Source organism: Eptesicus fuscus, chromosome 10, assembly GCF_027574615.1.
Source record: "Eptesicus fuscus isolate TK198812 chromosome 10, DD_ASM_mEF_20220401, whole genome shotgun sequence".
Lineage (NCBI taxonomy): Eukaryota > Metazoa > Chordata > Mammalia > Chiroptera > Vespertilionidae > Eptesicus > Eptesicus fuscus.
This window is the reverse complement of record NC_072482.1, coordinates 16,788,115-16,812,692: the sequence shown is the minus strand read 5'-3', so window position 1 is coordinate 16,812,692 and position 24,578 is coordinate 16,788,115. Positions and strand designations below refer to the sequence as shown.

At 41.7% G+C, this 24,578-nt stretch overlaps 1 protein-coding gene across 1 annotated transcript in view; it reads right to left on the bottom strand.

The window, feature by feature from the left end:
- CD2AP (CD2 associated protein) overlaps positions 1-24,578 on the bottom strand; it is a 102,566-nt gene that overhangs the window by 45,338 nt on the left and 32,650 nt on the right. The window contains exons 4-6 of the mRNA XM_054722611.1: positions 16,527-16,627; positions 13,547-13,667; positions 6,727-6,914 (exon numbers count right to left, since the gene is read on the bottom strand). Coding sequence (XP_054578586.1) covers positions 6,727-6,914; positions 13,547-13,667; positions 16,527-16,627 — 410 coding nt within the window. The remainder of the gene's footprint in view (positions 1-6,726; positions 6,915-13,546; positions 13,668-16,526; positions 16,628-24,578) is intronic.

Below are 24,578 nucleotides of genomic sequence, written 5' to 3'. Positions count from 1 at the left end.
AGTAGAATAAGTAAGGGATAGGTATCATAAATAAATATGAAGAAAAAGTTGAATAACTTTAAAATCTGTTACAGCAGGGTGACTGGGGAATCTGAGAAAGTTCTCTAAATATCACAAAATCTAAAATTCATGATATGCAAAAATCTATTCAAGTTCTACAAACAGAAAAAAAAAAAAACAACAAAACAGTTCACGAAAAAGACCAAAGGACTTTAAATCAGAATTAAATCCCTCAAGAAAAAATTACTTTCTGTACAAAATGAGAGATGTTTCAAGAAGAGAACAAGACGAGAAGAATGAGGAAAAGGAAAACAGCTGAAGAATATGAATTGAAGCCTGATGTTACAAAGCAAAATAGTGTGACAAAAAAGAAAAAAGTTTTTCCCCAAAGTACATTTGTGGAAGAATCACTGAGTGCAACAAGCACTGTCTGCTGCTGAAAATAAAATAATGAGACGGAGTAGCTTAAACCAAGGTAACAATCTCATTGAAAACAACCAACGTTTGGAAAAGGAACCAGCATTAATTCAGCTCAGTGTAAGGTAGCTCTGCTCTTTTAGGTCAGTCTGAGCTTATTTCACCACAGCCCTCCACTGGGTCAATGACCACAGAATGCAGTCTCTCTGAAGGCAACGGAATCTGATGAACTCAGTGAGTCTTCTAAATTGCTCCCAGAAGGGCTTCAAGGGCTGAGAAAATCAATGCAGGAAAAAGGAGAAACAATTAGAACCACCGAGAAAGAGAGAAAGATCACCAGAGATTGATTCAATTGCTGCCACCTCTGAACCAGAAAGAAAATGTGAACAAACTGATTCAGCTCTGAGACCAATACAGCAGTTGTGCATGAAGGTTCTTTTTCAGAACTTTTTGTTAAATACCTAGAAGCAAAATTTCATTCAGCTTTTCCAACAGCAAAACACTCCGCTTTGTGATAGGAAGCCTTGAGATTCAACAGGAAAGATAAAACAAGCTAAAAATGTGCCACTATTCAACCTTCCCGAGGAGCCACACCCAAAAACAGGTGTGAATCCCTGTTCTACAGCTGTTTCTCTTATTAATCCACCTGGACCTGCAACTGGTGGTCCTGGGCATCATCTTCTAAGTGCCATTGCTAATGTTTTGCATACATATTCACCTTTACTACTCCCACCTGACAAGAGTGTTCAAGTTTTCCTGAAAGACCTTCCAAAGCAAAATAGACGATTCTCAAGCCAGGGATAAAATGGCACTTTGAAACAGTGGCCTTTAGGGAAAAGGCACATATTTATTTTTGCAGTTTTACTTTGTTTAATAAAAATATTCTTAATAATTAAAAAATGTTAGTGTCATCACTAATCAAATGAAGTGTTTCAATATAATCCTAAACTGTAGAGTTGGAAAGAGGCCCCATATCATCTATTCTAATGGCTCTCCAATGCAGACATTGCCTCTCCAACATTACTAGCTGTAATGGCTACAGTGCCACTCCAAAATCCACAAGAATTCCAATCTTTATCTTGAAAACCAAGAATCAATTAGGCCCCATAATCTTAAGGCTAGAAGTCTCATAGCTAGGAGAAGATAAGATACAAAATACACGTTTTCTTTCCTGAACCCAAATCACAATTACATGAGAAAATATGTAACAAGCTAAGAAAGAAAGAAAAAAAAAAAGTTGTAACTAAACATGTTAGGAGAAAACTTAAATATATATTTCACCAACCAAAACAGTCTTAAAGTGAAATACAGCTAAACAAGGCAAGTAAAGAGTGAAATATTTTAAACTCTTAAGAGTTAAATAGACATACAAATGAGAACTAAAAAGGAAACAATGCCGTAAACATCTATCTGAAACAAGTACTTGATCTGAAGCTACTAGATATTAACACCAGGAACGACAGCTTTGAAATAAATGCCCTTCAGATTGTAGCTATTTTCCCCAAAAAATAAAGATTTAGTTTTAAATCTCTTATTAGAGCTTATAATGTATGTTAAATTCACTTTGACCTATTTTACAATGCCAGAGAAAAGTTAAGCAGTGCCTAATACACTTCATATCTCATTTTAAAGCCATTTTAAAATGGTCCAGTTGAGGCCTACTTCAAATTAAATATATAATTTTAGTTTTAAAAGGAAAAAAAAAGACTTGCCTTTTCTATTTTTAAACTGTGATAACTAAAACTCTAAGGCTTCCACTAAGGAGAGTTTGTGTTAAATTTACCACAAAACATTCTAATTTAATAAAAATCAAATGTAAACATTAATCACTGTAAACTTAAGAGTCCCAGTCTTCTTAACCAATGACCAGCGATCTCAAAAAAAAAAAAAAAATTTACGAGTTGCAAAGTGATTTTTGCATTTTAAAAAATGCTTAATGAGAAACCAAGATGGCGGCATAGGTGAAACACCTAACCTGCAGCCGGGCACAACAATTTCAAAGGCACAACTAGAGGTCAGAACGGACATCGTCCAGAACCACAGGAGAGCTGGCGGACTGAAATGCCCACAGCTGGGGGGAAGGAGAAGGCCACGGGGACAATCGGGGGAGCCGTAAAAGCCTGAGGTATGGAGAAACTGGCGGAGACAGGAGCACGCGCGCCTGCGGGGAGGATGGAGCCGGAGAGGAAGGGGCGGCTGATGGCCTGGCCGGCGTTCACTGGCAGGAAGGAGATAAAGGCTCCGGAGTGTGCTAAGCGCCGGCTCCGACTGCACTGAGCGCCAGTTCCGGGCGAAACCCTGGGAAGCCAGGCGCAGGCTGGGGGAATGAATCTGGGCTGTGGGGCACAGGCACAGAGGAGCGGGGGAAGGCAGAGCTCCAGAGGCGCGCACGGGAAGGGGCGCAAAGGACGGACTGTTGCCTGCGCCACTGAACTGCCCTAGCGGGAAGGAGACATAAGCTCAGGACCGTGCTGAACCCCAGTTCCGACTGCACTGAACCCCAGTTCCGGGCGAAACCCTGGGAAGCCAGGCGAAACCCTGGGAAGCCAGGCGCACGCTGGGGGAATGAATTTGGGCTGTGGTGGCGGAGGCACAGAGAAGCGGCGGCTCCAGACGCGCGCACTGGAAGGTGCGCAGAGGACGGACTTTTGCCTGCGCCACTGGGTGGCCCTGCTGGGAAGGAGACAGGGACGCCAGACTGCGCTGAGACCCAGTTCCAACTACACTGAAACCCAGTTCCAGGCGAGAATCTGGGAGTCCAGATTCATTAGGGGAGGGACTGGACTGTTTGGCAGTGGGCGAAACTCCAGGGCGCGTTTCTCTCAGAGGTGTTTGCAAGGAATACAGAGGGACACAGACACAGGAGCCTCATAGGGCGGGGCTGACAGGAAGCCAAGGTTGTAGGCTCCACCCTGTAGCTCCGCCCCAGCCAAGCTGAGCAGAAGCTTTTTCCTGCTGAGTGCCTCAGGTAGTGGCTGACCCACACTACATTGGAGACCCAGAAACGAGGGCATCTAGTGGTTGGTGGGAGATGACACCAGATTTCAATCACTTGCATAAGGGAGGCATTCTAGAGGCAGACTCAGTGAGCACCAAGGCATTGCTGCATCAAGACCCGGCCCACAAACATGTCTCCTGCACAGCAACTCTTCCTATATAGACAAAGAGGGTCCTCACGGCCAATTGGCCTAGAGGACAATTCCTCCCAGTGACACCAACAACAATCAAGACTTAACTGTACAAAGGAGGACCAAGATGGAGACATAGGGCGGCAGCCTGATCGTTGCCTACCACAATATTGAGACTACGACGGGAGAGCAGAGCAGACACCAGCCAGAAAGACCGGGGGGCTGGCTGAGCAGATGCTCTACAACTAGAATAAAAGAGAGGGGTACGCAGGATGATGCTGATGCCGGTGACCCAAAGTCCACACTTTAAGAACTATGGCTCAGGCGACACAATGGTGGCCTGGAACGTGCTCGGCGCAGTTCCCCCGGCGGTCTCCGGCTGAGGGGATGGCTCCACTCGATGCTGAGCACGGACAGACGAGCCCCTGGGAGACATGGGGAGGGAGACTCCGTGCTTGCTGACCTCCGAGTCCTTCAAGAATCTCAATGCCCCGAAGTGGCCAGGTGCGCACGCTCAGCGACTGGCCACCGTTGCAGACCCAAGGGCCGACGCAGCGACACCGGACCAGCCCACCGCCGGGCACCGGGCACACCAGAGCCTTGCCGAGCCCGCCGCCCAACGAGTTCTGCGGCAGCCGCCCTGGAGCTCTGAGAAAATGACCGAAGGAATTGCTGAGAGGGAATTGACCAACAGGAATTGGGATCAAGAAGACGAAACCCCGCTGAGACCCGAGTCCAGGCGAGCCTGTGAGCCTCTGGGCTCAGATGTGGTCACACGCCTCTGGGTCTAGGTGAGGCCTCACGCCCCTGGGTTTGGGTGAGGCCACGCGCCCCTGGGTCCAGGTGAAGCTGGATTCCGGGTTCGGGTGAGGCCATGTGCCCCTGGGTCCGGGCGAATCTGAACCCTGGGTCCGGGTGAGGCCGTGGGCCCCTGGATCCGGGTAAGGCTGGGTCCCGAGTACAGGTGAGGCCGTGAGCCCCTGGATCCGGGTGAGACCACGCGACCAGGGGTCTGAGAGAGGTAACGCGCCCCTGGGTACGGGTGGCTTCATGCACCTAGGTCCAGGTGAGGCCACGTGCCCCTGGGTCTGAGAGAGGCCACGCACCCCTAGGTCCGGGCGAGACCATGTGTCCCTGGATCCGGGTGGGGCCTCGTGCACCTAGGCCCGGGTGGGGCCGCGTGCCCCTGGGTCTGGGGGAGGCCAGGCGTCCCTGGGTCCGGGTGAGACCGTGAGTCCCTGGATCCGGGTGAGGCCTCGTGCGCCTAGGCCCAGGTGAGGCCACGTGCCCCTGGGTCTGGGGGAGGCCAGGCGTCACTGGGTCCGGGTGAGACCGTGTGTCCCTGGATCCGGGTGAGGCCTCGTGCGCCTAGGCCCGGGTGAGGCCACGTGCCCCTGGGTCTGGGGGAGGCCAGGCGTCCCTGGGTCCGGGTGAGACCGTGTGTCCCTGGATCCGGGTGAGACCTCGTGCACCTAGGCATGGGTGAGGTCACGTGCCCCGGGGTCTGAGAGGCCAAGCGTCCCTGGGTCCGGGTGCGACCATGTGTCCCTGGAGCCGGATGAGGCCTCGTGCACCTAGGCCCGGGTGAGGCCACGTGCCCCTGGGTCTGGGAGAGGCCAAGCGTCCCTGGGTCCGGGTGAGACCATGTGTCCCCGGATCTGAGTGAGGCCTCGTGCACCTAGGCCCGGGTGAGCCCAAGTGGCCCTGGGTCTGGGAGAGGCCAAGCGTCCCTGGGTCCGGGTGAGTCCATGTGTCCCTGGATCCGGGGGAGGCCTCGTGCCCCTGGGTCTGGGAGAGGCCAAGCGTCCCTGGATCCGGGTGAGACCATGTGTCCCTGGATCCAGGTGAGGCCTCGTGCACCTAGGCCCGGGTGAGCCCAAGTGGCCCTGGGTCTGGGAGAGGCCAAGCGTCCCTGGGTCCGGGTGAGACCATGTGTCCCAGGATCCGGGTGAGGCCTCGCGCACCTAGGCCCGGGTGAGCCCAAGTGGCCCTGGGTCTGGGAGAGGCCAAGCGTCCCTGGGTCCGGGTGAGACCATGTGTCCCTGGATCCAGGTGGGGCCTCGTGCACCTAGGCCCGGGTGAGCCCAAGTGGCCCTGGGTCTGGGAGAGGCCATGCGTCCCTGGATCCGGGTGAGACCATTTGTCCCTGGATCCGGATGAGGCCTCGTGCACCTAGGCCCGGGTGAGCCCAAGTGGCCCTGGGTCTGGGAGAGGCCAAGCGTCCCTGGGTCCGGGTGCGACAATGTGTCCCAGGATCCGGCTGAGGCCTCGTGCACCTAGGCCCGGGTGAGCCCAAGTGGCCCTGGGTCTGGGAGAGGCCAAGCGTCCCTGGGTCCGGGAGAGACCATGTGTCCCTAGAACCAGGTGAGGCCTTGTGCAACTAAGCCCGGGTGAGGCCACGTGCCCCTGGGTCTGGGAGAGGCCAAGCGTCCCTGGGTACGGGTGAAGCCAGATCCTGGGTCCGGGTGAGGCCGTGCGCCCCTGGATCCATCCGGGTGAAGCTGGGTCCCAGGCCCGGGTGAGACCACGCGCCCCTTGGGTATGGGTGAGGCCACGTGCCCCTTAGTCCGGGTGACGCCGTGCCCCTGGGTTCGGCCGAGACCAAACCAGAGGGAGTCGGACCTCCATTACCACCATTTGTCCACCATCCAGAGCTGAGGGGTCAGTGCTGACATGTACACATAAGGAACTACTGGACATTGAAATTGGGTCTCAAAAGAACTGTTGGTCCAGGGGGAAGCTCGCTACAGATTGATTCATTTGCCTGTCAGCATAACTATTATTGCTCGTCTCACATTCAGTTCTTATTAGTATATATCTAGTGACATATGATCTCGCTCATCTAGGGGAAATGATGAACAACATAGACTGAGGAACAAGAACAGAACCAGAAGCAAGGAGGCATCGATCGGACTATCGGGCCTCAGAGGGAGGATAGGGGAGGGTAGGGGGAGGGTGGGGGGAGGGGGAGAGTTCAACCAAAGGACCTGTATGCATGCATATAAGCCTATCCAACGGTTAAGTTCAACAGGGGATTGGGGCATGCTTGGGGAGAGGGGTGGGATGGGAATGGGGGGATGAGGACAAATATGTGACACCTTAATCAATAAAGAAATTTAAAAAAAAAATGCTTAATGAGAGAAATGATAATATTAATCTAAGTAAAGTTTATCGATATTACCTTTTCTGATTTTTTCTCTTCTGTTTCACTACTGGATGCTCTTGTCCTAAGTTTCACAGAGCCTTCTTTAAAAATATCTCCAAACCCAATCCCTCGAATTTTCTTTGGCTGTGTCACTGATCCAGGCGAAGTTTCATTCCCATTCCCCTGAGACGGGAAAGACAAGGTGGGCCCAGTCCAAACAGTTTCTGAAAGAATAATTCGTTTTTGAAGCATGACATGAAAATCTTGATACTCCCCTTCCATAGTGTTTACATTCTATGCCTCCTAATAAAAAATGTCAAATAAAAATAATAAATTAAATTACTGAGTACTAACATATTCAAAAGAGTAAGATGTACTTTATCCTGATATTTTTCTGGATGTTGTGTGAAACAATAACAATTTAGGTATTTTCAATTAGTGAAATGCTAATTAAGAAATCCAAGAAATCATAATATACAAAATCCTTAACAAGAGCATGTCAAATTTACAGCTCTGTGTCCAGCCAGTGTGGCTCAGTGGTTGAGCATTAACCCATGAACCAGGAAGTCAGGGTTCGATTGCCAGGCAGGACACATGTAGGAGTTATGGGCTCAATCCCCAGGGTGGGGTGTGCAGGAGGCAGCCAGTCAATGATTCTCTCTCACCATTAATGTTCCTATCTCTCTCTCCCTCTCCCTTCCTCCCTGAAATCAACAAATATATATATTTTTTAAATTTACAGCTTTGGGCAAAGATATGAAATGTAAGACTGAAGCATTAAAAGAGATAAAGTTAATCATTTTTAAAAGTGTATTAATCTAATCAAAGTTAGGGTAAGTTTCCAAATACAAAAACTGGTAATATTAGAAAATTTTTATCTTAAAAAGTCAACAGTTCAAGATCTGTCCTTTTAACTCATGGATAAAGTAATGTAAGTCCATGAAATTTTACATTATAATGGTAAAAATATTAAAGAAAGCCTAATGTTATATGGGTAAGAAAGTTGTTTCTACATGCTTCCTCAGTAGCAAAGGTTCTTATTCAGAGGCCTCAATGAGTCCATGACCAATCCCAAGGAAAACTGTGTGGGTATTTTTTCAGTTCATTTTTCTGGGTAAAAGCACAGCTCATAACAGATTCTCAAAGGGCCTTATAATCTAAGAAATTAAGTTCTAAAGTCAATCATCAAAGAAAATTAAAAAATCATTTCCCTAAAAATCTGTGATGATCAGCTCATTGATATTTAACAGTAAGAAATAAATGAGTAATAATTAAAATGGTAGTACCATTTACTCCTGGCTTAATCTGTACCAGGCACTTTCTAAGCACTATACATGAATTATATCTAATTTGTATAACTACCCATAGGCTTAACATTAGCACTATTACTCCTCATTTTGAAAATAAGTAAACTAGGCAAAGAGATGTTAAGAACTTTCCCAAGACCACGGTAACAAAGCCAACATTTGAATGTAATTCTAGATGAGCCCAAAACCATTTTAAACATTTTAGTATAATGATTCAATAACAAAGCTTCTTGAGCCCCAAACCAGGTAGCCACTGGCTCTTCCTTCTCAATCATTCACATTTCCCATCATCACACGGTGCAGTTCTTTATATCACCTATTTAGCTCCTATTCTACCCATGTTTCTTCATTCCTATGATCACTCCTCTAGTTTAAGCTGATACTATTTCTACCTTAATTATCAAAACATTCTCAGCTAATCTCCTTTATCTAGTCTTTACTCTTCTCTAAACCACTTTCAAGAATGCAACCAAACCGATCTATCTAAAAACAATCTAATCATTTCATTCTTGGTGCCTGGATTTAGCATTTTTGCAATGCTTTCTTAACCTGACCCAATAATTTCTCCAGCTTCAACACTCACCACATACAACTATACACTCTACAATCCCTCTGAATTGAATCTCTTTCAGGATCTTGAAAATACTATGCTCTTTCTTTATCCTCTGACACAAACTTGCCTAGGGATCTCCCACCTATTTTGGGATCTCAATCTGTAACTTCCTCTAAGGCACATTCCCTCATATCCTGCTAAATTTGGTTTCTCTAACATACATCTATAGCACCCTAAAGTTTCCTGTCACAAACAGTTCTCATGTGGAATTATAATCACTCGTTTAAGTCTTCTTTCCCAAAGGACCAAAAGCTTCAAATATGGAGAAGAATCTTGCCTATGTTGCTCACTACTGTATCCTCAGAACCTTGCATAATATGCTCACCAATAAGCACTCAATATATTGAATAAACAAATATATGAATTTTGAATTAATTAAATAGTAGTATTTATATTAGGAATTTTCCTTCACTTGCTTTGACTTTTAAATTTAGATTTAAGAATACATTGACTCCATAGGAAATGCCACTGATATCACTGCCCATAACTTGCATAGGAATAAAAGTACATAAGAAGACAATTCTACAGGCATGATTTTTTTTTTTAATTAAAAGACAACTGGCAAACAAAAGCGATAAAAGAGTGAGAATCATCTAATATCCATACCCTCACATGTTAAAATAGCATAGTGAATTAAAAAGATCAGAACAGAATTCCAATTGTGATTTTTACCACTCCATGGATAAATGATCTCAGAGTTACAATATCTTCACCTTTAAAATAGGAGTGAACTAATCTCCTCCAAAGTTATGAGACTTTAACATGACAAAGTGTTTGAAAAGTTCTCTGTAAACCACAAAAGACCATTCATTCATTGAGCTATCAATGTGCCAATGTTCTAGAAACTGGGTATGCAGCAATGAACAAAACATAATGTATATTTAACACAGGGGTAGACAAACAATAAGAAAATTAATAAGGAGCAATAACAAATATTATCAAAGAAGAAAAGGAAATTAGAGTGGAGGATGGGAGCTTTTTGCTGTTTTATCCAGAGCTATCAGGAAAGGCCTAACTGAAAAGGTGACTTCTGAGCAGACTACTGAAATCAGACCAAAAGCCATAAGGAGATCTCAAAGAACATTCTCAAAGATATACAGCAAGTATAAAGGCTGTGAGACCAAAATGTTCCTGACTTCCTAAAACGCGTAACTACTAGAGGTGAACACTTGAACGTTCAGAAGGGAAATGGCAATAACAGGCCGCTACAAATATACAGCAAAATAAAACTTACACCAGGGTAGCAGCAGTGGAGATAGTAAATGAAAACAGATTCTGCACATTTATTTAGTAGGTGAAAAGTAGAGTATGAGATTAAAAAGAAGAGTAAAAGGTGAATCCAAGTCTTTGGTCTAAGTCAGTGGTTAGCAAACTCATTAGTCAACAGAGCCAAATATCAACAGTACAACGATTGAAATTTCTTTTGAGAGCCAAATTTTTTAAACTTAAACTTCTTCTAATGCCACTTCTTCAAAATAGACTTGCTCAGGCCGTGGTATTTTGTGAAAAAGCCACACTCAAGGGGCCAAAGAGCCGCATGTGGCTCGCGAGCCACGGTTTGCCGACCACTGGTCTAAGTAAAAAAGAGATGGAGTTGTCATTAACTTGGATAAAAAAGACTGTATAGAGCAGATTTGGGTGCCAAGAAAAGAACAGATGACCAGTTTTGACCATCTTAAGTTTAAGATACTTATTAGACATAAATGGAGATTTTGATAGGTTTAGGATGGGGAAAAGATTATATATACAAGGGAGAAAAATTCCAGCAGATATAGTCACGGGCTTTATAGAATAAGGGGGAAATTGAAAGCAAGTGTTAGCAAATAAGTGGAATCTGTAAGTGGCAAAAGGGCACTCTAAACAAAAAAGGTTACATATATTCATTATAAAAATGGAAGTATAACACTTCCCTTGAGAATTTAATTTTCATGAAAATACTAAAAAAGATTTTTATCTTGAGATTTTATATAGAAACCAATCAGAACAGAACAGAACAAAATATGAATTTACCACATTCCTATAAAAATGTAATAGTGGCTCTTATAACTTTTATTCTATGGTCCTTCAATAAAAACTGAGGGTATAAAAATAAATTACCCTGAAGGATCAGGAAATATTGTCTAGCTTTTGTTTAGAATCAGAATTATCTCCTTAACATGACAGCCAGAGTTTAACTGGTGAAACCAAGAACATTACCCCATTTATTTCAGTTTATTGATTAAAAGAACAGAAGAGCTCTACTAAATGAAAAGAGGGTAAGGAGAAACTATGTAAAATAATCAAATTGTGGTGGATATGGCATTATAATACTATAAGTAAAAAATAACATTTCATAATATATAGTCAACTATAATTCTTATAACAGCTATTAGAAATACACACTACTACCTAAAAAGACTGTCAAAATATTGATTATCAACGGAGGCTATTACACTTTGTTAGGACACAAGAAGAGTGAAGGTCAATTCTTTAATGAATAAGATCAAACTCTTAAATTAAAACTTAAAAGATTATATACTTTTATCACTAAAGTTCTAAAATCTTTATAGCACACTCACTTCCTGGCATTTAAAGCAATATTCAAACAAATGCCCTCTGCCTAAAACTTAAAAGTTTAAAAAAAAGGAATTATAGTGCACTTAAACTGCTGACTTACCACCCCATAATCACAAAGCTCCACATTTAGAATGCTTGTTATTGTAAACAGGTTAAACAAGCAAGGAAGTGTATTTTTAACAGATATAACTGCAAGGTTACCAAAATTCAAATAAGGCTAAACAATGTGAGAAAAATGCCCAAAATATTTACAATTATTTACATCCAAATTTAAATTTGATTTCTTTTGCTAGTGGTCCCACATGAACTTTAAATTTTGTACATATTTTAAGGGCTCAATTTATATAGCATTATAAAAATCATTTCATGATAAGTTTTAATACCAAATTCTAATGTTAAGAACAAATATCAGAGAACCCAATAACTATAAAACATAAGAAATACCAATATGGAACAGAAGTAAATTAGGGGACAGTCTGCTAAGGAGTAAATGTACCATTAAATTTAAGCCAGATGTTTTCAGTACTTGTTTGTTCTTTAATGGTAACTATACATCCTTAAAACATAAGTTTTGACTTCAGAACTGGTACCGAACATTCTCAAATAAGTGTAACATAAAATACTAAGTCTATTTGTTATGACTCCTCTATTTATTCCTATCTCAAAGATTTTCTGCCTTTCAATGGAATCAGTATCCACACTGAAGACTGACTTCAGCATCTTTGACTTGAGGAATTTCTAAAATTGTGGATAGGATATTTGCAAAATCAGATCAAAACTGTATGTAAATCCTGGCCAGTGTGGCTCAGTGGTTGAGCATCCACCAATGAACCAGGAGGTCATGGTTTGATTCATCCATCAGGCCACATACTTGGGTTACAGGCTAGATTCCCAAATGAGGGGCATGCAGGAGGCAGGCAATCAATGATTCTTTTCATTGATGTTTCTTTCTCTCCCTCTCCCTTCCTCTCTAAAATCAATAAAAATATGTATTTAAAAAAAACTGTACGTAAGCATATCTTAAGTAGGAAGAAATACAATAACATAAGTATTATCACTTCACAATCAGAGTACGGTACTACTGGTTTACTTCAGGCTAAAGCAGACATCAGAGGAAAAAAAACATTAAGTTATTTTGCCTACTTCGCTCATTTTGAGACCCTGTCATAAGTTGTTGTTAGTGGGGGTTTTTCTTAAAGTAGATAAACCAAAGCTCACAGTTCAAAAGTAAGAAAAGAGTTTCTAAAAATCCCATATAATAAAGAGGTAATATGCAAATTGACCATCACTCCAACACACAAGATGGCCAGCAGGGGAGGGCAGTTGTGGGCGATCAGACCAGCAGGAGAGGAGAGTTGGAAGGGACCAGGCCTGCAGGGGAGGGCAGTTAGGGGTGAGCGGGCTGGCAGAGGAGGGCAGTTGGGGTGACCAGGCCTATAGGGGAGGGCAGTTGGGGGGGAATGGGCCTGCAGGGGAGGACAGCTGGGGGGACCGGGCCTGCAGGGGAGGACAGCTGGGGGGGACCCAGGCCTGCAGGGGAAGGCAGTTGGGGGGGACCAGGCCTGCAGGGGAGGGCAGTTAGGGGTGACCGGGCTGGCAGAGGAGGGCAGCTGGGGGGGACCAGGCCTGCAGGGGAGGGGAGTTGGGGGCAACCAGGCCTACAGGGGAGGGCAGTTGGGGGGGACCAGGCCTGCAGGGGAGGGCAGATGGGGGGAACCATGCCTACAGGGGAGGGCAGTTGGGGGGGGACCAGGCCTGCAGGAGGGGACAGTTGGCGGGGACCAGGCCTGCAGGGGCGGGGAGTTGGGGGCAACCAGGCCTGCAGGAGAGGGCAGTTGGGGGGAATCATGCCTACAGGGGAAGGCAGTTGGGGGCAACCAGGCCAGCAGGGGAGGGCAGTTGGGGGTGACCAGGCCAGCAGGGGAGGGCAGTTGGGGGTGACCAGGCCTGCAGGGGAGGGCAGTTGGGGGTGACCAGGCCAGCAGGGGAGGGCAGGTAGGGGTAACCGGGCCAGCAGGGGAGGGCAGTTGGGGGCAATCAGGCCTGCAGGGGAGGACAGTTAGGGGCAATTGGGCCAGCAGAGGAGCAGTTAGGCATCAAACAGGCTGGCAGGGGAGTGGTTAGGGGGTGATCAGGCTGGTAGGCAGAAGTGGTTAGGGGCAATCAGGCAGGCAAGCGGTTGGGAGCCAGCAGTCCTGGATTGTGAGAGGGTAGTCGGACATCCCTCGAGGGGTCCCAGATTGGATAGGGTGCAGGTTGGGCTGAGGGATACTCCCTCCCCTCCTCCCCCCATGCACGAATTTTGTGCACTGGGCCTCTAGTATAAACACTAGATGATATATAAGTTTATTTAAATCTATTAAACATTTTTAGAGTTTACCTGAATCCTCCTGGGCTTCATGAGTTTCACCATCATCTGTTATCTCTAATTCTTTCACAAAATTTGAGGGAAACAGTCCCAACTTATTGTTCAGGGTTCCACTCCACCAGCCTTCTTCTACCTGAAAGAGTTCACAACTCAAAAATTTTTAAAAATTTTCTCCTAAATGAAAATCTTCCCCTATGGGAAAATTTAAGCTACAGAAGTGAATGAGCACAAAGTTAGTAAGGCAAAATAATTCCTTTAAACCTATAAAAAAATACAATGGGAAAATATATTTAAGTAGATTAAATCTAAATGGATTGGATTAACCATATCAACAGCACTTTGAAACATTTGCTATGAGAACTTGTAATTGTAATCTATAAAGAAATAATTTTCATGAAAGTATCAGATAACCAAGAATAATGTATTAATAGCAAGAAAATAGTTTTCTTCTGGAATGTTACTCTTTTAAAGACTACTGAGCCTTGGTTTATAATTATGACATAATATTTAAGTATTTGTAAATTTTTGATTTGGAAAAAGTTTGATGAATATTAGAATATGCCCTCCTAATTAACACATGAAATTCCTCAGCCTTTTACTTGAATAGCAAGTCTTAACCCAAGTATGAAAAAGAATCATTTACTTTTAAAAAGTCAAGATTTCAGGCTCTACTAATCACTCCCTCCACCACAACCAAAAATATCTTCAGAAACCAAACTCTTTAGAATAATTTATATTTTTCAGGTTAATTTTTAATATTATGTATAGGAACACATTAAAGGGAATATCACTAGTAAAATCAATCCCTTATTAGATTTTGAAACAAGCTGTTTGGTTAAAGTGAACCCTTTTCTTTACTATACTTAGATTTTTTAAAAAAGACTAGGAAAAAATACCAACAATAAAGGCACCTGATTCTGTTGATGAATAATTTTGAGTAGCCGATCTCTTTACCTGATTGCAGGAGTGAGTGCTGAAAGATTAACTTGGGATCCCTGCTCGAAGGCATCCATACACCCAAAAGAAGGGAAAGTTGGCTTGGTGCATTATAACTACTAGGTACTAAGAGGCACATAAGGAGAAGACAATTCTCAGAAATAAACTAAAATTTAAAACCTGAGCATTTTCAGGGGGACTCAATTGTGAAGGTAGACCAAACTGAACAGACACAACAAAGAGGAAAACATCAAAAAAACTATTATCTACACCTGGAATCCCAAATTGGCAGCAACTGGGTAGTTAGGTAAATAACCCTATTAATAGTTCCTATTAATTAAGGAATTCTTAAGAGGTAGGTAGTATGGTGGTAAAGAACACTGATTCAAAAATAAACTGTGTGGATTCAGATTCCAGCTTCTCTGCATGCCAGGCATATGAACTTGGGCAAAGATGTCTGAAACAAGATCTACCCCAGATGCTCACCTATAAAATAAACTTGATACAGTCCTCCCACCAAGAAGTGGTGGCCTTTGTCCCCACCCCCTTCAATCTTGCTTGTAACCAACAGAATGTGGTGAAAGTTAGATTATAAAAGGTTATGTTTGCTGAAATGCTTACACTTTAAGAGCTGTGAACTGCTTTGTATTAAGTCCAACTATCGTGAGACCTCCCCCGACTACAGTAAAAAAGCCAAGCCTGATGGAGAAGCTACATAAAGACTCTCCATAGGCAGTCCTAACCTTCAAGTCTTCTAAGCACCAGACATGTGAGTGAAGAGGCCTTCTCATGATTCCATAAGCACTCAACCTTGAATCTTTCCAGGAGGCCCCAAGACATCAAAGAACAGACACAAGTCATCCTTACTGTGCCCTATCTGAATTCCAGACCCACACACACATGAACCTGACTTTACCACAACAGTAAATGGAACAGCCAATCACTTACCTTCTATGACTCAATCTCTTCATATGTAAAACTGGGATAAAAATGCCTATCTCTAGGTTGTTTAAAATTTTAAAGGAAATAATACATATGAAACATTTTTTCAGGCATAATATAGGTTCAATAAATATTATCATTGCCAACTAGTAGAAATAAAACAGAATTGCCCTTTGTATAAACACATTGAACTTAACATAAACCTAAGTGATAAACTACATTACATGTTAGGACACAATATCAATCCCTATGGCACTATATGATATGAAAACATATACTCTGAAAATGAGAATTTCAACTGCCAAGTAAAACTTGAATATTCCTTTAATGGTAAAAGCAAAGATGTGAAATTATTATTTTTGTTGTTGTCATTAAACCTCCCCTGAGGATATCTTTCCACTGAATTTTTGTGGAAGGAAGGGGGAAGAGACAGAGAGAGAAACATCGATGTTAGACACATCAACTGGTTGCCTCCCGCACATGCCCCTGACCAGGGCCAGGGATAGAGCCTGCAACCGAGGTACGTGCCCTTGACCGGAATCCAACCTGGGACTCTTAAGTCCAAGGGCCAACGCTCTATCCACTGAGCCAAACTGGCTAGGGCTAAAATATTTTTAAATATCATTCCAAATCATTAAAATGAGGGAAACATGTTTTTGGGCAATATTTCAATGTGATAATTCAAACAATGCAAAGCTTTTTAAAGATTCTACTTTAGTATTCCTTTGCTATGTAAAAGGGAAAATTCCTTCTATTTTACTGCTTTGTACCTAAAGTCAATTCAGAATCAAAGGCAAGGTTTATTTATATTCTTAACCACTCATGTTACATTAATTTTTAGTTTAACAAGGTTTTGACTTCCTAAAGTTAACAAATACAGTACACAAACATTAGATATAGCAAGGATGGGTGAAATTTTATTTCTACGTATAAGACAATGAGATATTAAGTCATTAAAGATTCATTTTGAAGTCTGTATCTTAAAAATTTATTAAAAAAGAAAACCAATAAACTTGCAAAAAATTGAAAAAATTTAATATCCTTACAAAGCATTTTTATGATACCCAGAGCATCAATTCCTATTGCTGCTTTATCTCTAACATGTTTTCCTTACCTCGTCATTAATATCAATAATATCTCCCACTTTCAACTCCAGTTCATCATCATTTTGTGGAATGTACTCAAAGAGAACCTTACATTGCCGCTTCTTGATCTCTAAAAAAAGTAATATTAAAAAAATTAGGTTAAGAAAGATCATTAAAATAAGCAATAGCACCTTTATTTACATACTATGTTCGTTGTTAGAGTATTTATATACGTGAACAAAAACAGAACATGTAAGCATTCTAAACAACTAACCACAATCAGTTCTTGTTGGCTTTCCACCTTGCCCCCAAGTTACAATCTATTCAGCCCCAAATAAATTCAAACCAACTACAAATAATATATAAGGATCACAGCAATGAAATCATTTATACAATTGATCCCACTGATTACACAAAAGTAAAATGCCAAATGCCACTTTTGAGACTAAAAATCCTATCCAATAAAGAGGGAATATGCAAATTGACCATCATGCCCTCACAAAGATGGTGGCACCCACAGCCAATAAGGAAGGAATATGCTAATTGACTGCCATCCCCTCAGAGATGGCGGCACCCACAGCCACAAGATGGCAGCGCCCAGTCACCTCAGCCCCGCTGGGGCGGCAGGCGCGTGGCATGGCCGGGCCCACCCCCAGGCGGGTCCAGCTGCTCTGAGTGCCTGCCTCAGGAGTTCCCCAGTCCCCTCAGACCCCAGCTGCCCAGGGCCTGCCTGAAGTGCAGGCAAGCCTCGGATGGCGGCTGCCCAGCCAACACCTGAGGCACAGGCAAGCCTCAGATGGCAGTTGCACAGCTGCCCAGGGCCGCCCAAGGCTCAGGTAACCAAGACCAGCCATTGGCTTGCACTGCCAGCAGTGGCAGCAGCAGAGGTGTGATGGGAGCATCGCCTTCCCCTGATTGCCGGGTCGCCTCCCGCCCCTGAGGGCTTCCAGACTGTGAAAGGGGGCAGGCCAGGCTGAGGGAGTTCCCTCCAGTGCATGAATTTTCATGCACCGGGCCTCTAGTACAGATAATAAAAGATACTATTGGCACAAAAAATGTATCACATGCAAGTCCTCCAAGCCAGTGATTTTCAGACTACATACTGATCAAATCCTAGGAATACTTAAAATGCACTAATTTAAGAGTACCTATTTAAAGAGATAAAATACACAAGTCTACAATGTACTTTATCTTGACAGATAGAAATCAAACTCGTATAGGAAAAGATAAAAATAGTTTTATTTTTAGCCCAGCTGGTGTGGCTCAGAGGTGGAGCATTGACCTATGAACCAAGAGGTCACTGGTTAATTCTAGTAGGGCACATGTGGGCTCAATCCCTGGTAGCGGGCATGCAGGAGGCAGCTGATCAATGATGTTTCTCTCTCATCAATGATTTTATCTCTCCCTCTCACTTCCTCTCTCTAAAAATCATTAACCCTTTGCACTCGCTTGCTTTTTTTCTCGATTCCTTTATTCTAATGCTAACCGTGTTGAGTCACACTCGACATCCGAGTGCAAAAGGTTAAAAACATATATTTTTAAAAATTTTTTGCATTAGCTTTTCAAATAAAGTTCATTTATTCAGACAAATAATGATAATTTATAACCATCCAGGTTTGTGTTTCTCAACTTCTTTCAAACTCTTAATAACTGGGAACTCAGAATCACTCCCATCTTTAACAGTGAATCATTAAAGCAGCTATGGGTAGGTGACCAGGTATGGTTAATTAAAGGACTGCTTCTTGCTACTCAAAGAAATCAAGAGGAGGCTAAGACTTGGAAGAGTTGTAATGGAAGAATTCAGAGAAATCATGAAAAACAAGTGGTAGTGAGGATGTGGAGAAAAGGGAACCCTAGTACATTGCTGGTGGGAATGCAGAATGATGCAGCCACTATGGAAAACAGTATGGAGTTTCCTCAAAAATTTAAAAATGTGACAGGCATTTGACCCAGTGGTCCTACTTCTAGAAATATATCCTAAGAAACCCGAAACACCAATCAGACAGAATACATGCACCTCTATGTTCATAGCAGCGCAATGTGCAAGAGTTAAGACCAGAAACAGCCCACGTGTCCATCAGCGGATGAGTGGATAAAAAAGCTGTGGTACATTTACACCATGGATTACTATGCTGGGGGCAAAAATGACAAAGCTGAAGCTGTTCTACTTTGGGCACATCATGAGAAGGCAGTTACTTTAGCTCTCACATTCTATGTATCTATGAAATTATCAACACAAAAAGTAAATCCAATTGAACCATCAAAACAACAAAAGAACATCATAACCAACATTGTGAAGAGGTGCAAAACAGACATGACAATCAGGTAGATAGAAGAATCTATAATCTCAAATAAGAAACAGTTACGACAACAAGAGCTGGAGAGGATGCGGAGGAAAAGGAACCCTCTTGCACTGCTGGTGGGAATGCAGACTGGTGCAGCCATTGTGGAAAACAGTATGGCGTTTCCTCAAAAAATTAAAAATGAAACTTCCATTTGACCCAGTAATCCCACTTCTAGGAATATATCCCAAGAAAACAGAAACACCAATCAGAAAGGATATATGCACCCCTATATTCATAGCAGCACAATTTACAATAGCTAAGATTTGGAAACAGCCTAAGTGCCCATCAGCAGATGAGTGGATTAGAAAACTGTGGTACATCTACACAATGGAATACTATACTGCTGTAAAAAAAGAAGGAATTCTTACCATTTGCAACAGCATGGATGGAACTGGAGAGCATTATGCTAAGCGAAATAAGCCAGTCTGAGAAAGATAAATATCACATGATCTCACTAATTTGTGGAATATAATGAACAACATAAACTGATGAACAAAAATAGAACAAGTGTCATAGAAGCATCGAACAGACTGTCCAACACATGAGGGAAGGCGGGGGATGAGGGAGTAAGAGAACAACCAAAGGACTTGTATGCATGCATATGAGCATAACCAATGGACACAGACAGTAGGGGGATGAGAGCATGTCTGGGGGGTGGGGGCGGCTGGGAAGAGGTCAATGAGGGAAAAAGGAGACTTATGTAATACTTTAATTTTGCACTCGGATGTCAAGTGTGACTCGACATGGTTAGCATCGGTAGCAGCTCGTATGTCAAATTGTATTGAATGTATCAATAATTTGAAATATAAAAAAATCCAAATAAATAAGTTTGTATGAAAAGAAACTCCAGTTTTTTATTCTACTGCCGCGCTTTGTAAAATCTGGGGCATTTAAAAAATTAAATCCTGAGTAGAATAAAGGAATCGAGGAAAAAGCAAGCGAGTGCAAAGGGTTAAACAATAACGAATTAAAAAAAAAAAAAAAAGAAACAGTTACATTTCAGGAATAGTTTTCCCCTTTCCTAAAGGAATGGTTCTTTTCATGACAAAACATTTTTAGCCCTGGCTAGTTTACTCAGTGGTTAGAGCGTCAGCCTGCGGAATGAAAGTTCGTGGGTTTGATTCCAATCAAGAGAACATAGCTTGTTGCAAGATCAATCCCTGTCCCATATGGGAGGCAACCAATTGATGTGTCTCTCTCACATCGATGTTTCTCTCTCTCCTCTCCCCCTCCCTTCCTCTTTCTAAAAAATAAGGAAAAAATATCCTCAGGTGAGGATAACAACAAAAATCATTTTTAAACTGACCTTACTTTTATAACGAGCCTAGAATTTACAGTAAAAAAATCTGCAACGAGAGATCTGAGATTTGACTGCCTATGGTTTCTTCTAGATTTTTATGGTTTCACAACTTACATTTAAGTCTTTTATCTATTTTGAGTTTATTCTTGTATATGGTGTAAGTTGGTGGTCTAGTTTCATTTTTATGCATGTACCTGTACAATTTCCCCAGCACCATTTATTGACGAGACTGTCTTTACTCCACTGTATGCTCTTGCCTCCTTTGTCAAATATTGAGTGTAATGACTTGGATTGATTTCTAGGTTCTCTGTTCTGTTCCATTGATCTATATGCCTGTTCTTATGCCATTGCCAGGCTGTTCAGAATACAGTGGCTTTGTAGGATAACTTATGTGGTATTGTGATCCCTCTAACTTTGTTCTTCTTTCTCAAGATCGCTGTGGCTATTCAGGGACTTTTTTGGTTCCACATAAATTTTTGGAGTATTTGTTCTAGATCTGTGAAATGTGCTGTTGGTATTTTAAGAGGGATTGCATTGAATCTATAGATTGCTTTGGATAGTGTGGACATTTCATTGATGTTAATTCTACTGTTCCATGAACACAGTATATTCTTCCACTTATTAATATCTTCCTATGTCTTTTTCAAATGTCCTGTGTTGATAATTTCATAGATCCACAGAATGTCAGAGCTGAAGTAACTGCCTTCTTATGATGTGCCCAAAATAGTACAGCTTCAGTTTTGTCATTTTTGACCCCAGCAATGTTTCAGGCTTAATTTGATCTAGGACCCACATGTTCATTTTTCTGGTGGTTCAGGGTATTATACAGCTCTCCTGCAACATCATATTTCAAAAGAATTGATTTAATTTTCTCTCCGCCTTTTTCACTGTCCAACTTTCATATTTGTAGATAGTAAGTGGGAATATGAGAGTGTGGGTGATCTTAGTCTTGGTGTCCATCATTTGTTGATGGTAGCCATTCTGACACATATGATACTTCATTGTTGTTTTAATTTGCATCTTTGATGATTAGTAACTGAGCATTTTTTTAAATGTCTCTTGGTCATCTATCTGTATGTCCTCTTTGGACAAGTGTCTATTTAGTAGGTCCTTTGCCCATTTTTAAATTCAACTATTTGACCCTTCAGTACACAGGCTGACGCCCTATTCACTGAGCCAAACAAGTTAGGACTCCCTTTTCATTTTGTTGATGGTTTCTTTTGTAGTGCAGAAGCTTTTTATTTTGATGTAGTACAATTTATTTCCTCTTAGTTTCCCTTGCCCTAGGAGATGTATTGGCAAACACAGTGCTGCAAGAGATGTCTGAAATTTTCCTGCCTATGGTTCCTTCTAGGATTTTTGATTCATGACCAACATTTAAGTCTTTTCTCCATTTTGAGCTTATTCTTATGTATGGTGTAAGTTGGTGGACTAGTTTCTTTCTTCTTCTTCTTTTTTTTTTTTTTTTTTGTATGTACCTGTCCAATTTTCCCAGCATCATTTATTGAAGAGATTATCTTTACTCCATTGTGTGCTCTTGCTTCGTCAAATATTAATTGAGCATAATAGCTAGGGTCAACTTATGGGTTCTCTGTTCTGCTCTACTAATCTATATGCCTTTTCTTGGGCCAATACCAGGCTGTTTTGATTACAGTGGTTCTGTAGTAAAACTTGGTATCTGGTATTGTGATTCCAAACTTTGCTCTTCTTTCTTAAGATTGCTGTGGCTACTGGAAGTCTTTTTCGGTTTCAGGTAAATTTTTGGAGTATTTGTTCTCAATCTGTGAAATATGCTGTTGGAATTTGAATCAGAATTGCATTGAATCTATAGACTCCTTTGGGTAGTATGGACATTTTAATCATGTTAATTCTACCAATCCAAGAACACAGTCATTTTTCCATTAGTTTGTATCTTCCTCTATCCCCTTTTTCAACATCCTGTAGTTTTCCCAATAGAGGTCTTTTACCTACTTGGTTAAGTTTATTCCTAAAAATCTTTTTGTTGTTGTTGTTGCAATGGTAAATGGGATTTTTTTTTTAGTTTTTATTCTGAGAGTATATTATTAGTATATAAAAATGCCATCAAGCCCTAACTGGTTTGGCTCAGTGGATAGTGACGGCCTGCGGACTGAAGGGTCCCAGGTTCAATTCCGGTCAAGGGCATGTACCTTGGTTTGGGGCACATCCCCAGTAGGCGGTGTGCAGGAGGAAGCTGATCAATCTTGCTCTCTCATCGATGTTTCTAACTCTCTAGCCCTCTCCATTCCTCTCTGTAAAAATCAATAAAATATATGTATATATATATATTTTAAATGCCATCGGTTTCTGGGGGGAAATTTTGCATCCTGCAACATTGCTAAATTCATTTATTAAATCTTTAGTTTTTTTGTGGAATCTTTAGGGTTTTCTATGTAAAATACCATGTCATCTGTGAATAATAAGTTTTACTTCCTCCTTTTCAATTTAGATGCTTTTTACATTTTCTTCTTGTCTGATGGCTGTGGCCAGGACTTCCACAACCATGTTGAATAAGTGTGGTGAAAGCAGACATCCTTGTCTCGTTCCTGCTCTTAGGAAAAATGATTTTAGTTTTTGCCTATTGAGTAGGATGTTGGCTGTAAGTTTAGTTTTTTGGTGGAATCTTTAGGGTTTTCTTGCAAGTACCTGGCCTTTATTATACTGAGGTATGATCCCTCTATTCCCATTTTGCTGAGAGTTTTATCAAAAATGGGTGTTGAATTTTGTCGAATGCTTTTTCTGCATCTATTGATATAATGTGATTTGTCTTTCAAGTTGTTTATGTGATGTATCACATTTATTGATTTGCAAATATTGTACCAGCTTGCATCACTAGAATAAATCCCACTTGGTCATGGTGTATGATCTTTTTAATATTTGCTGGATCCAATTTGCTAACATTTTATTCAGGATTTTAGCATCTATATTTATCAGGGATATTGGCCTATAATTCTTTCTTTGTAGTGTCTTTTTCTGGTTTTGGAATTAGGATAATGTGGCCTCATAAAAAGAGCTCCCTTCACTTGGATCTTTTTGAATAGTTTGAGGAGGATATGTATTAATTCTTTGAATGTTTGGTAAAATTCCCCTAATGAAGCCATTCGGATCAGGGCTTTTCTTTGCTGGTTTTTTTTTGTGTGTGTGTGTTTTTGTTTTTTTATTACTGCTTCCCTTTCATCTGTTATTACTGGCCTACTCAGGCTTTCTGCTTCTTCTGATTCAGTTTTAGAAGACTGTATTTTTCTCAGAATTTGTCCATTTCGCCCATGTGTCCATCTTGTTGGTATATAGTTGTTCATAGTATTTTCTTACAATCCTTTATATTTCTGTGATGTCAGCTGTTACTACACCTCTTTTGTTTCTGATTTTATTTGGGTCCTCTCTGTTTCTTTCTTTTTTGCCCCCTTTGTTTCTTGATGAGTCTGGCTAAAGGTTCATCAATTTTGTTTGTCTTTTCAAAGAACCAGCTCTTCGTTTCATTGATCTTTTATATTGTTCTTGTTTAGTCTCAATGTTATTTCCACTGTGATGTTACTATTTCCTTCCTTCTACTTACTCTGTGCTTTTCTTATTCTCTAATTCTTTAAGTTGTAGGGTTAACTACTTTTTGTTTCTTCTTCAGGTAGGCCTGTAGTGCTATAAACTTGCCTCTCAGGACTGCTTTTACTGTGTTCCCAGAGATTTTGGGTTGTGTCTTCATTTTCATTTGTTTCCAGGAATTTTTTATTTCTTTCTTGATCTCATTGGTAACCCATTCATTGTTTAATAACATGCTATTTAGCCTCCATTTGTTTGAATGTTTTTGACTGTTTTTACTGTAGTTGATTTCTAATTTTATGCCATTGTGATCCATGAAGACACCTGATATAATTTCAATTCTCTTGAACTTGTAGACTTTTTTTTGGTTCTAACATGTGGTCTATCTTTGAAAATGTCCCATGAGCACTTGAGAAGAATGTTTATTCTGCAGATTTGGGATGAAATGTTCTGTAAATGTCAATTACATCCATCTGACCTAGTATGTCATTTAAAGTCACTGTTGTCTTGTTGATGCTTTGTCTGGAAGATCTAGTGAAGTCAGTGGGGTGTTAAAAGTCCCCTACTATGACTGTATTGCTGTGAATCTCTCCCTTAAAGTCCTCCAGAAGTTTGTTTTAAATATATTTAGGTGCTCTTATATTGGGTGCATATATGTTTACCAGGTTTACATTCCCTTGGATCAATCCCTTTACTATTATGTAGTGACCTTTATTGTCTCTTCTGATGGCCTTCATTTTGAAGTCTATTTTGTCAGATATGAGTATTACTACCCCAGCTTTTTTTTTCTTTTCCATCTGCATGGCACATTTTCTCATCCTGTATGAGTCTTTTGTTCTGCTGTTCTGAGGTGAGTCTCTTGTAGACAGCATATAACTGGG